This window comes from Eumetopias jubatus, unplaced genomic scaffold, assembly GCF_037043125.1.
Source record: "Eumetopias jubatus isolate StellerSeaLion01/CBP00866 unplaced genomic scaffold, mEumJub1_p1.0 scaffold_1, whole genome shotgun sequence".
Taxonomy (NCBI): domain Eukaryota; kingdom Metazoa; phylum Chordata; class Mammalia; order Carnivora; family Otariidae; genus Eumetopias; species Eumetopias jubatus.
In genome coordinates this window covers 6490094-6502428 of record NW_028274807.1, presented here as the reverse complement: position 1 = coordinate 6502428, position 12335 = coordinate 6490094, and the positions used below count along the sequence as shown (strand labels likewise).

The window sequence follows — 12335 nt, the reverse complement described above, 5'->3', positions numbered from 1 at the left end:
TGTAACTTCTAAGGGATGAATGAAATAAATGAAAAAGGAAACATCTCTTTGTAAGGGCTTATGCATATGCAGCTGTGTGTCATGTCTCTGAATGGTTGATGATAAGGCAATGTCACACGTTTTACCGATTTACGGAGGAACGTAGTGAAGAGACCTTGGGAGCGGGAGCAGGTCTGTGTCTTACTGAAGGCCAGCGCCACGGCTGGGGGACAAAGGGAGAGAGGACTGTCCTCACTGTTTTCAAGATGCACCGTCCTTGGAACCATGATATTCAAGAACAGACCCGGAGGTGGCTCCTGGGTTTTTCCATCATTTCTCCAGCCTTGCTTGAGTGTAAATATAGGGGGCAAAAACTCCGCTCTTGAACGAGATGGATCCAGGTGTAGATCTTGGAAAATTCCTTAATTCACTGGTGCCTCAGCTTTATTATTTTAAAATGGTGATCAGAGTACTTAACCTGGCTTGGCAACCAGGATAAGTCAGTGAGATAAGACTGTGCAGGCTCTTACCTTGTCCAGGATGCTGTGCCACACGTCCTGTCATGTTCCTTGGTTCTCACCAGAACCTGAGGAGGGTGGCGCTTTACCCATTTTGCAGACGAGGCCATTCAAGAGTGGACTCCTGCTCAGACAGCAGCCTTCCGAGCCAGGGGGAAATGCAGGTTGCCTCTGCTCAAATGCAGTGTGCTTTTCACTAAGTGTAGTGACCTCAGTTGGAAAAGCTCCTAACTGTACAAGACAATAAAAGGGAGGTGCCAAGCAAGTGACTCAAAGATCACTCTGACACGTTACAGTAACCAATGGTGGCCGGTGACTTCAGGAAAAGAACACTTTCTTAAGAGTAAATATAACAGGATAGGAAACACAGGGCTCTCTGAGCCTCTGCTGAAGTCCCAAAGTCTCCAAGTGACCCAGAACCCAGGGACCCCCAGATTCTCCAGAGGGGCTGCCTAGAAAGAAGGTACAGCCCCGCGGGGCGGGGTAGCCCTGGTCATGGTGCAGGGGAGGGAGGAGAAAGAGCAGGAGGTGGGAAGGAGAGGGTGTCTGTGGTGAGAACGACTGGGTGTGGTGTGTACCCTCCTACCCCAGGGACCATATAGGGAGGTGCCCTCTGGGAGCTGATGTCCCTGGGGGTCAGCGCAGGAGGCCACCTGGAGAAGAGCTGCACTTTGCCTGGGAGGGTCCATGAATAGGAGGGAGGGCTGTGGCGGAGAGGGCCCCCACTCAGGGTGGCCCTCAGGGCGTGGGCAGAGGTGACCATGCCACCAGGTGAGCTCGTGTACTCCTTGCTCCCCTCTCTCCTCCTCTGGGCTCATCCTAAGACTACTCCAGCCCCTGGCAGAACTCAGGTGCTCCAAAGAGCCAGATCAGTGATGCCTTTAACCCAGTTTAAAGTACTGGTATTTGGGGAGGATAGAAACAGATTTTACTTTTCTTCTCTTTTTTTGAGAGGTGAGGGGGCTGAGAAATAGCACTTAACACAAGGTCATGCACCCAACGGTCCGTTAAGTTCCTGCAGATGCAATTGCTTGTCTTGCAAGAGGTAGCAGCAAACAGATCTTCCCCTCCCATTTTCTCCATCCCTCTTTGACTTTCTAACCGCAGAAACACAAGTCAGGACTTTGGGAACTGGTCGTCATCGATTCAGAAATCGTGGAATAAAATGAAATCCTTCTATTTCATCTCAAGTCCTGAGGCATGATTAATAGAGGTAGAAATAATGGTGAGGAGGCCAGGCTGATTTGGGCTCCTTGGGAGGGTACTTGAGGAGGAAGGAAGACAGGAGGTTGGACAGAATAAAGGATGTTGCCTTCTGAATCTTCAGTTAAAAGTAAACCTGCCTAAAACGAAGACATCTCTACTCTTCAAACAGCAAAGTTATCTCTGGAAATAGCCAAAGGAATAAGTAATTATTATAGAGTGGCACAGATAATTATGGACAAAGTGGAAAGTACATACAGAAAACATGATTAATTAAAATAGTAATTTAGTTCCAATGACCTGTCATCAGGCCTGATGGGATTTTGTAATATTCAGAAATTCAGCTGTGAAGCTATGGAATTGGAGCGCAGTTTCGGTGAGGAGGAACAGCAGGGCCAAGGGCTACGCCAGCCTCGCCTTGGGGGAGGGCTCATGGTGGAGAAATACGAGCTCATCCTTTGCTCCTGATAGAAGTGACACTCAGGAATGTGCCAGAAGCTTGTGCCAGAAGCTTAGGGGCAATTCCGTCACCCCACACCTTTCTGTATGATTTTTATTTTTATTTTTGTCCATGCTTGCGCCAGACTGAGTCTTAATGATTAAGTGTTGTATTGTAGCTAACGGCAGCCTTCAATTTATTGATCTAATGCTTTTAGTCGCAGTATCTTTGCTATGTTGGTGGAACAGATGTTACTTAAGAAGTAAATGTGTGATTGCCATTTATACACACCTGGGTACGTAACTTATACAATTTTATATGCAATGTATATTTACTTGTAAAAAATTCAAAAGTTATTTCTATTCATTTATGTCATATTTATAATTCATATAATATATACAATCAGGTCACCACCAAAACCAAATTCTACATAATCCAAAACATAATTTGGTTTTGGTGGTGACCTGTTTCCAGGGCTTAAGCATCCATATGTACTTTATTTTTCTTTATATTAAGAAAGAAATACTCTACGCATGAATCATTGATAGACTCATTCACTTTGGCAAAAAATAAAAAAATATAAAAAAATATATTTTTTTCTTTTGGTATACAAATCTACGAAAGGAATTGGGTTTGACCCAAAGAGGGTTTGAGGCTAGACATTGGGTTTGGGATGGGTATGAGCCTTTTATAACATTTGTTTGGGATTCTCAAATTCTAATACCTCTGCTAATGAATGAGTTACGTGAGAATGACAGGGGGCCTCATACTCTATAAAACATTTTCAATGGCTTTTTTTTGATATGAGACATTCTATGTAGAAGATTTAACAAATTAAGTTATTAGATATTTTCATGTCAAAGAAAATCCTTAAAATTTTGCTCTTATTTTTAAGAAATGGCTTATTTTGCCTCTTGATCATCTTCAGCATGTTCACTGCCTAGAATGTACAAATGAGTTCTTTGCATTTTTTTCACCCACATAAGCAGGTTATGAATCTGTTCACACAAAGAACTTGGTACATTGTCTTGTGCAGAGTAGAGTGGGTAAATAAGTGTTTATGATTGTTGGGTTGACCACTCTTAGACCTCTCTCCCAGAGGCTCCTAAGTGGGGTCCACAGAGTGTGCTCCAAGTTGTTTACTGGTGTGTATGAAAGAGGGCATTGTGCATTTTGGGAGTGAATTCTTTGAACAGAGAGAATGGTTGCAGTTGTCTCTGGGGATGGAGGTCTGAACTGTGAAGAGGGCCACATTCCTGAGCAATGGTGGCTGGTAGACAAGAGCCGGTGGTGGAGAGAGGGGCATCAAGAGTTGTCTCTCAGGTGAGGCTGGTGTTCTGCTCTCCATGCGAGTGGAAAGGAGAAATCCGAGGGAAGACAAGGTTCTTTACCGTGTTGCTCTTTGTGAGCTGGGAGACACAGCCATTGGCTTTTCCTGGTTTTTCCTCTGTCCTTTCCCCTTTCACTCATCTCCAAGTGGGCTTTCCAATCTCCTGTATTATTTCGGAGGCCACTTTTGTTCAATGTGACTCGTGTGCCCATTTTCATAACTGTGAGTGAAGCGCTTTTTTAGTTGGGTGTACTTGGTATTTGAGTTTTGTAGTGAATTGTCTTTTCTCTCTTTCCCTCTTGTGCTTCTCCCAATCCTCCCTTTTCTTCATAACCAATTCTTATTTGTTTTTTGGCATTAAAGCTTAGCAGAGAATTTATTTATTTATTTATCTTTTTTATTGTTATGTTAATCACCATCCATTACATCATTAGTTTTTGATGTAGTGTTCCATGATTCATTGTTTGCGTTTAACACCCAGTGCTCCATGCAGAGCGTTCCCTCTTTAATACCCATCACCAGGCTAAGCCATCCCCCCCCCTCCCCTCTAGAACCCTCAGTTTGTTTTTCAGAGTCCATCGTCTCTCATGGTTCGTCTCCCCCTCCGATTTCCCCCCCTTCATTCTTCCCCTCCTGCTATCTTCTTCTTTTTTTTTTCATAACATATATTGCATTATTTGTTTCAGAGGTACAGGTCTGTGATTCATCAGTCTTGTGCAATTCACAGCGCTCGCCATAGCACATACCCTCCCCAATGTCTATCACCCAGCCACCCCATCCCTCCCACCCCCCACCACTCCAGCAACCCTCAGTTTGTTTCCTGACATTAAGAATTCCTCATATCAGTGAGGTCATATGATACATGTCTTTCTCTGATTGACTTATTTCACTCAGCATAACACCCTCCAGTTCCATCCACGTCATTGCAAATGGCAAGATCTCATTCCTTTTTTTTTTTTTAAGAATTTATTTATTTATTAGAGAGAGAGAGAGAATGAGAGATAGAGAGCACGAGAGGGAAGAGGGTCAGAGGGAGAAGCAGACTCCCCGCTGAGCAGGGAGCCCGATGCGAGACTCGATCCCGGGACTCCAGGATCATGACCTGAGCCGAAGGCAGTCGCTTAACCAACTGAGCCACCCAGGCGCCCAAGATCTCATTTCTTTTGATGGCTGCATAATATTCCATTGTGTATATATACCACATCTTCTTTATCCATTCATCTGTCGATGGACATCTTGGCTCTTTCCACAGTTTGGCTATTGTGGACATTGCTTAGCAGAGAATTTAAAAGCATATCAAAGACCTCAAGTAAAATCTATGATCAGGGCATTTCTATTCTTATTAGGTTGATTACGCCATGATTGAAACATTGGTGAAATTAAAATTTTAGAATTTAAACAATGATTCTGTTGATCCTTTATAATGAAGAGGTGTGACTTTATCGTTTTCCTTGTTAAAATAATAGCAAGATTATTTGTTTTGTATAGTATAGTTGGAGAAAGGATTTCATTTATGTAAATATAAGCAAAACATAAAAAAAAATAAACCTAGTCTAATAGTAGTCTTTCTCTGCTCTTGATCAGATTAGGAAGAAGCAGCAAGAAGTAGTGGGCTTTTTGGAAGCTAATAAGATCGACTTTAAGGAATTAGACATTGCTGGAGATGAAGACAATAGGAAGTGGATGAGGGAGAATGTTCCTGGAGAGAAAAAACCTCAAAACGGAATCCCTTTGCCCCCCCAGATCTTCAACGAAGAGCAGTATTGTGGGGTAAGTATTTGTTTCCTTGGAAAAGCCCTCTGCATGTATGTTTATCAGAAATTGTTTAAAACAGATTACTTTGGGGGCACCTGGGTGGCTCGGTCTATTGAGCATCCAACTTTTGATTTTGGCTCAGGTCATGATCTCAGGGTCATGGGATTGAGCCATGAGTCCAGCTCCATGCTCAGTGGGGAGTCTGCTTGAGATTCTCTCTCTCCCTCTCCCCCTCCACTCTCTTTCTCTCTCTCTCTTTCTTTCAAAATAAAATAAATCTTTAAAAAAATGGCGAATTTGGAGGCAGCATTTGAACTTGTTGCTAGTTTTCAGGACATGATCTATTTCTACTAATACCTGGATGGTAGACCCATTGTAAGTCATCAATACATTAGATTCACAAAAGGATAGAAACAATCAAATGGTGATTTGGAAGTTCTTGGGATTATTTTAGGCCCCTTATTTTATTTTGAAGAGTAGAGGTCACTTGTGCAAACACAAGCATGCATTTAGTTGGAAAGGAATTCTGATCAGCCTTATGATGTACACATCCATGAATCCAGGTAGAAAGAGGGTCGGCTTTCACTTTCATAAAGAATGATTTGCAGAAGTCAAATCTTAATACAGATACAAGAAAAATGTGTGGAAATATATCTAGATAGCTTAAAAACTGTTCTGGACCATTTTGATTACAGCAGCAATTTTATTTTATGTACTTAATAGTCCATTTCACCAGAAAATCACCTTTGCCTCCAGTTCTTTACATTTCTGCTTAGTAAATGAAATTGTTGAAAAGAAACATTTAAAAACTCAAAGCACTTCAGAGCATGAGAGCTGGAGGTTATCTTAGGGGTAATCTAAGCCTTCTAGGTCATCTTTCAGATGCAGCCAGGGCTCTGGAAGGCAGAGGGAAGTGATCAGTGTTGTGTTGCTTCCGAAGGCTGGAGCCAGCTATGGGAATCCTTAACTCACCTCTTCTCTTCTTGCACTCACCTGTTGGTTCTTTGTATTATTATGTTTCTCATCTAAACCAGGTATGGTCCAATTAAAGCCTGAAGGCTGATGCCCGTAGCTACCTGTTTTAGTAAATAAAATTTTACTGGAACACATCCACACTAATTGATTCACCTATCACCTATGGCTGATTTTGCACAATGGTAGGGCTGAGTTGTGGCAGCAGGGACCATATGACCTGCAAAGCCAAAAGTATTTACTATCTGCCCACTTACAGAAAAGCTTTTGGGCCTGCCTCTGATTTGAAGCACCAAGTGTTTGGTTATTGGAGGTTTGTCTTTGTTTCGTAGGACTGATGTAACAAAGCACACAAACATGGTGGCTGTTATGGGCTGTATGTTTGTGTCCCCCCCCCCCCCCAAATTCATATGTTGAAGCCCTAACCTCCATGGTGATGGTATTTGGAGATGGGGCCTTTGGGAAGTGATCAGCTTAGATGAGGTCATGCTGGTGGGGCCTTCCTGATGGGATTAGTGTCCTTAGAGGAAGAGAGAGCATCCCTCTTACTTCACCATGTGAGCACACAGCCAGAAGGCATCTGTCCTCACCAGAACCCATCTATACTGGCACCCTGGTCTCAGACCTCCAGCCTCCAGAGCTGTTGTTTAAGCGCCCTGCCCCCCTAGTGTGGCATTTTGTTATGTGACCCAAGTTGACTAATTCAGTGTCTTAAAATAACAGAAATGTACTCTTGCACAGTTCTGAAGGCCAGAAGTCCCACAGCAAGGTGTCTGTCAGGTTGGTTTCTTCTAGAGGCTTCGAGGGAAAATCTGTTCCATGCCTTTTTCCTAGCTTCTAGTGGTTGCCAACAACCTTTGGTGCTCCCTGGCTTGCAGATATATCTCTCCTGTCCCTGCCTCCATCTCTCCTTGTGTTCTCCTTGTCTCTCTCTCTCTCTGTCCTCACTGGGCCTTTTTATAAGGACAGCAGTCATTGAAATAGGGCTCAGGGGTGCCGGTTAAGCGTCTGCCTTTGGCTCGGGTCATGATCTCGGGTTCCTGGGATCGAGTCCCACATTGGGCTCCCTGCTCAGCTGCTCACTGGGGAGCCTGCTTCTCCCTCTCCCTCTGCCCCTCCCCGTACTTGTGCTCTCTCTCTCTCGCTCTCAAATAAATAAATAAAAAATATTTATTTATTTGAGAGAGAGCATGAACAGGGGGAGAGGTAGAGGGAAAGGGAGAAACAGCCTCCCCAGTGAGCAGGGAGCCTGATGTGGGGCTCCATCCCAGGACCCCGGATCATGACCCAAGCCAAAGGCAGACGCTTACGCGACTGAGACACCCAGATGCCCCAAAATAAATAAAATCTTAAAAAAAAAAAAAAAAGAACAGGGCTCACCCACTCCAATATGGCCTCGTTGTAAATAATTACATCTGTAAATAATCCTGTTTCCAAATAAGATTGCTTTCTGTTCTGGGTGGACTTGGATTTGTGGGGAACCCTCTTCAACCCAGCACAGGGTTATATAGATTTACATGACCGTGTTGGCATTCTTCAGAGGCTTAGCCCAGTCCTGTGGGTGGGGGGAGTGTTTTCAAACAGTCTGAATGTGGCAAGCACTTATTTAAGAGAATGTATGATCCAGCCCAAGGCTCCTTTGGATTTAAGCTGGGGTTTCCCAGGGTGCAGAGGGGATTTCCTGTGGGAGGAAGCGTCCTCCCCTCCACCTTCTACCCCTCCCTTCCCCTTCCCCTCCCCCTCCCCACATCTTGACCTCCCTCCACCATGACCCTTATTTCTAAGAATTGAGGCTCTTGTTGGATGAAGAAGGGAATAGTGGTGGTGGGCAATTTTGATTTTTTAATAATTTTTTATAATTGAAAAATTAATGCATGTGCACGCTGAAAAATTAAAATGGTTCAAAAATTATCTCCAGTAAAAATTAGTCTCTCTCCCATGTCAGACCCCCGTGACTCTAGTTCCTTCCCCCGAGGGGACTGGCTTCATGGACCTGTGATCTGGGAAGTCATCCAGACCCCATGCTCAAGAGAGCTCTCTGCTTGGTTCCATGCCCTACTGTCTTGAAATCCACAACAGTTTTTGAAACAGGGACCCCATGTTTTATTTTTGCATGGGGACCCCGCAAATGATGTAGTCGTTCCTACTTTGACTGACCAATGTTGGCAGTTTCTTGTTTGACCTTCCAGAAATTTTCTATGTATATTTATAACATACATTATATATATCTTATAAATACCTATAATATTTATAATACGGTAGACATTATATAGATATATATTGTATATTACTTAAAAATGGGAGTGTGCTATACATGTTTGGTTTTTGTCCATTAATAACCAGATCTCAGAGATCATTGCATAGCCGCCCATACTCCTTCATTTAACAGTCGCAGAACGTTCCTTTGTATGTGACATAGTTATCGAAACAGTCCTCTACTGGGGAACATTCAGGAAACATTCAGGATACAAACAATGCTGCAGGAAATCTCTTTGTAAACACAGATCCTTGTATTCAGTGTGAATATATGTAGGGAGGATGAAATCCTGGAAGATGTGCTGAGTTAAAGCATGTATGCATTTTGCATTTCAGAAGGTATTATAATGTACTTGTGCCAGCTTACGTTTCCACCAGCCCCGCTGAGAGTGGCTAGTTCCCTGTGACTTTGACAATATTCTTTTTGCAAACTTTTGGAACTTTGCCAGTCTATTAGATGAAAAATATATTCTTACTGCTTTGACTTGAATTTCTGTCTATGTGAGTGAGGCTGAACATCTTTTCCTATTTTTTTAAAAATTTTTTTCCTTTTTAAAGATTTTATTTATTTATTTGACAGAGAGCAGGAGAGCACAAGCAGTGGGAGTGGCAGAAGCAAGCCCCCTCCCAAGCAGGGAGCCCGATGTGGGGCTCGATCCCAGGACCCTGAGATGATGACCTGAACCGAAGGCAGACACTTAACCTGCTGAGCTACCCAGGCGCCCCTCCTATGTTTATAAGCTATCTTTTTTCCCCCTACGACTTGCTATTTTTCTGTTGGGTTGCAGGTAGTATTTATTAGTTTGTAAGAGTCTTCATTTGTGAAGGAAGGTATCCTTTTTACGACCATAGATGTTGCAGTTTTTTTCCCCACACTTTTTGTCTTTTGGCTTTTTTTAAAAAATTTTATTTTATTATGTTAATCACCATACATTACATCATTAATTTTTGATGTGGTGATCCACGATTCATTGTTTTCGTATAACCCCCAGGGCTCCATGCAGTACGTGCCCTCCTTCATACCCATCACCAGGCTAACCCATCCCCCCACCCCCTCCCCTCTAACACCCTCAGTTTGTTTCTCAGAGTCCATAGTCTCTCATGGTTCGTCTCCCCCTCCGATTCCCCCCCTTCATTTTTCCCTTCCTTCTCCTAATGTCCTCCATGTTATTCCTTATGTTCCACAAATAAGTGAAGCCATATGGTAATTGACTTTCTCTGCTTGACTTAGTTCACTTAGCATCATCTCCTCCAGTCCCATCCATGTTGATGTAAAAGCTGGATGTTCATCCTTTCTGATGGCTGAGTAATAGTCCATTGTATATACGGACCACATCTTCTTTATCCATTCATCTGTTGAAGGGCATCTCGGCTCTTTCCACAATTTGGCTATTGCGGACATTGCTGCTATGAACATTGGGGTGCATATGGCCCTTCTTTTCACTACATCTGTGTCTTTGGGGTAAATACCCAGTAGTGCAATTGCTGGGTCGTAGGGTAGCTCTATTTTTAAATTTTTGAGGCACCTCCACACTGTTTTCCAAGGTGGCTGTACCAACTTGCATTCCCACCAACAGTGGAAGAGGGTTCCCCTTTCTCCACAACCTCTCCAATGTTTGTTGTTTCTTGCCTTGTCCATTTTTGCCATTCTAACTGGTATAAGGTGATATCTCAATGTGGTTTTGATTTGAATTTCCTTGATGGCTAATGATGATGAACATTTTTTCATGTGTCTGTTAGCCATTTGTATGTCTTCTTTGGAGAAGTGTCTGTTCATGTCTTCTGCCCATTTTTTTGACTTGATCATTTGTTTTTTGGGTGTTGAGTTTGAGAAGTTCTTTATAGATCTTGGATATCAGTCCTTTGTCTGTAGTGTCATTTGCAAATATCTTCTCCCATTCTGTGGGTTGCCTCTTTGTTTTGTTGACTGTTTCCTTTGCTGTGCAGCTTTTTATCTTGATGAAGTCCCAAAAGTTCATCTTTGCTTTTGTTTCACTAGCCTTTGGAGATATATCTTGAAAGAAGTTGCTGTGGCCGATGTCAAAGAGATTACTGGATATGTTCTTCTCTAGGATTTTGATGGATTCCTGTCTCACAGCATCTTTTTCTGATTAAAACTCTTCAGAGTATAGGGATAGAGGGAACATTCCTCAAGTTCATAAAATCCATCTATGAAAAACCCAAAGCAAGTATCATCCTCAATGGAGAAAAGCTGAGAGTCTTTCCCTTAAGATGAGGAACACATCAAGGATGCCCACTCTCGCCACTATTGTTCAACATAGTACTAGAAGTCCTAGCAACAGCAATCAGACAACAAAAAGAAATAAAAGGTATTAAAATTGACAAAGAAGAAGTCAAACTCTCTCTCTTTGCAGATGACATGATACTTTATGTGGAAAATCCAAAAGACTCCACCCCCAAATTACTAGAACTCATACAGCAGTTCAGTAATGTGGCAGGATACAAAATCAATGCACAGAAATCAGTTGCTTTCTTATACACTAACAATGCAACTGTAGAAAGAGAAATTAGAGAAACGATTCCATTTACAATAGCACCAAAAACCATGAGGTACCTCGGAATAAACCTAACCAAAGAGATAAAGGATCTATACTCTAGGAACTGCAGAACACTCATGAAATAAATTGAAGAAGACACAAAAAGATGGAAAAATATTCCATGCTTATGGATCAGAAGAATAAACATTGTTAAAATGTCTGTGCTACCCAGAGCAATCTGTACCTTCAATGCCATCCCGATCAAAAAACCAATGACATTTTTCAAAGTGCTGGAACAAACAATCCTAAAATTTGTATGGAATCAGAAAAGACCCTGAATTGCCAAGGAAATGTTGAAAAAGAAAAAGCTGGGGGCATCATGGTGCCAGATTTCAAGCTATATTACAAAACAGTGATCACCAAGACAGCATGGTACTGGCACAAAAACAGCATGTAGACCAATGGAACAGAATAGAGAGCCCAGATATGGACCCTCAACTCTCTGGTCAAATAATCTTTGACAAAGCAGGAAAAAATATGCAATGGAGAAAGACAGTCTCTTCAATAAATGGTGCGGGGAAAATTGGACAGCTATATACAGAAGAATGAAACTCGACCATTCTCTAACACCATACACAAAGATAAACTCAAAATGGATGAAAGACCTCAATGTGAGACAGGAATCCATCAAAATCCTTAGAGGAGAACACAGCCAGTAACCTCTTTGACATCGGCCACAGCAACTTCTTTCAAGATACATCTCCAAAGGCTAGTGTCTTTTGGCTTTTTAAAATTTTTAAAAAAATTTATTTTTATTTTTTTTTTTTGGAATGCAGAAATTAAAACTTTTTTTTATGAAAACAAATTCATTAATCTTTTTTCTTTATGGTTCCTGATCCTGAGTCTTATGAAAACTTTCTGCACTCAAGTTATCAAAAAATAATTTCATTTTTTCTTCTAGTACTTTTCCAGTGAAAGTAGTATTTTAAATCTCTTACTTTTGCTTATTTTAACTGTCCTTTTAAATTAAGTTAGTTACAGTAGAGAAAATATTGACGTATGTAGCTTTTAACCTATGTTGACTCTAAGGGTAAAAGGTCTGCAATTATTTTTTGCTATGAAAAGAAACCTTGAAGGCATTTCTTATCCCATTTTGCTGTGATCTAGTGATTTTTTTCACTTTAGTTGTGGAAGAAAAAAAGTTTTCCCCTTTCCTAAGAAAAAGACTTCTCCTTTTTAAGAGGATTATTTTGTAATATTTGGATATATATTTGTAATATTTCAGTATGTATTATTTTGTAATAGAATATTTGTGATATTCTATAGAATATAAATAGAAAGATTGTGATATTTTCCTATTATAAGTATGGATCTAATGAGATGAG

General features: G+C 41.7%; 1 protein-coding gene across 1 annotated transcript in view; it reads left to right on the top strand.

Annotated features, from left to right (window-relative positions):
* The window catches only part of SH3BGR (SH3 domain binding glutamate rich protein), a 56760-nt gene that overhangs the window by 2899 nt on the left and 41526 nt on the right, over nucleotides 1-12335 (top strand). The window contains exon 2 of the mRNA XM_088023859.1: nucleotides 5054-5239. Within this exon, the coding sequence (XP_087879985.1) occupies nucleotides 5054-5239 (186 nt within the window). The remainder of the gene's footprint in view (nucleotides 1-5053; nucleotides 5240-12335) is intronic.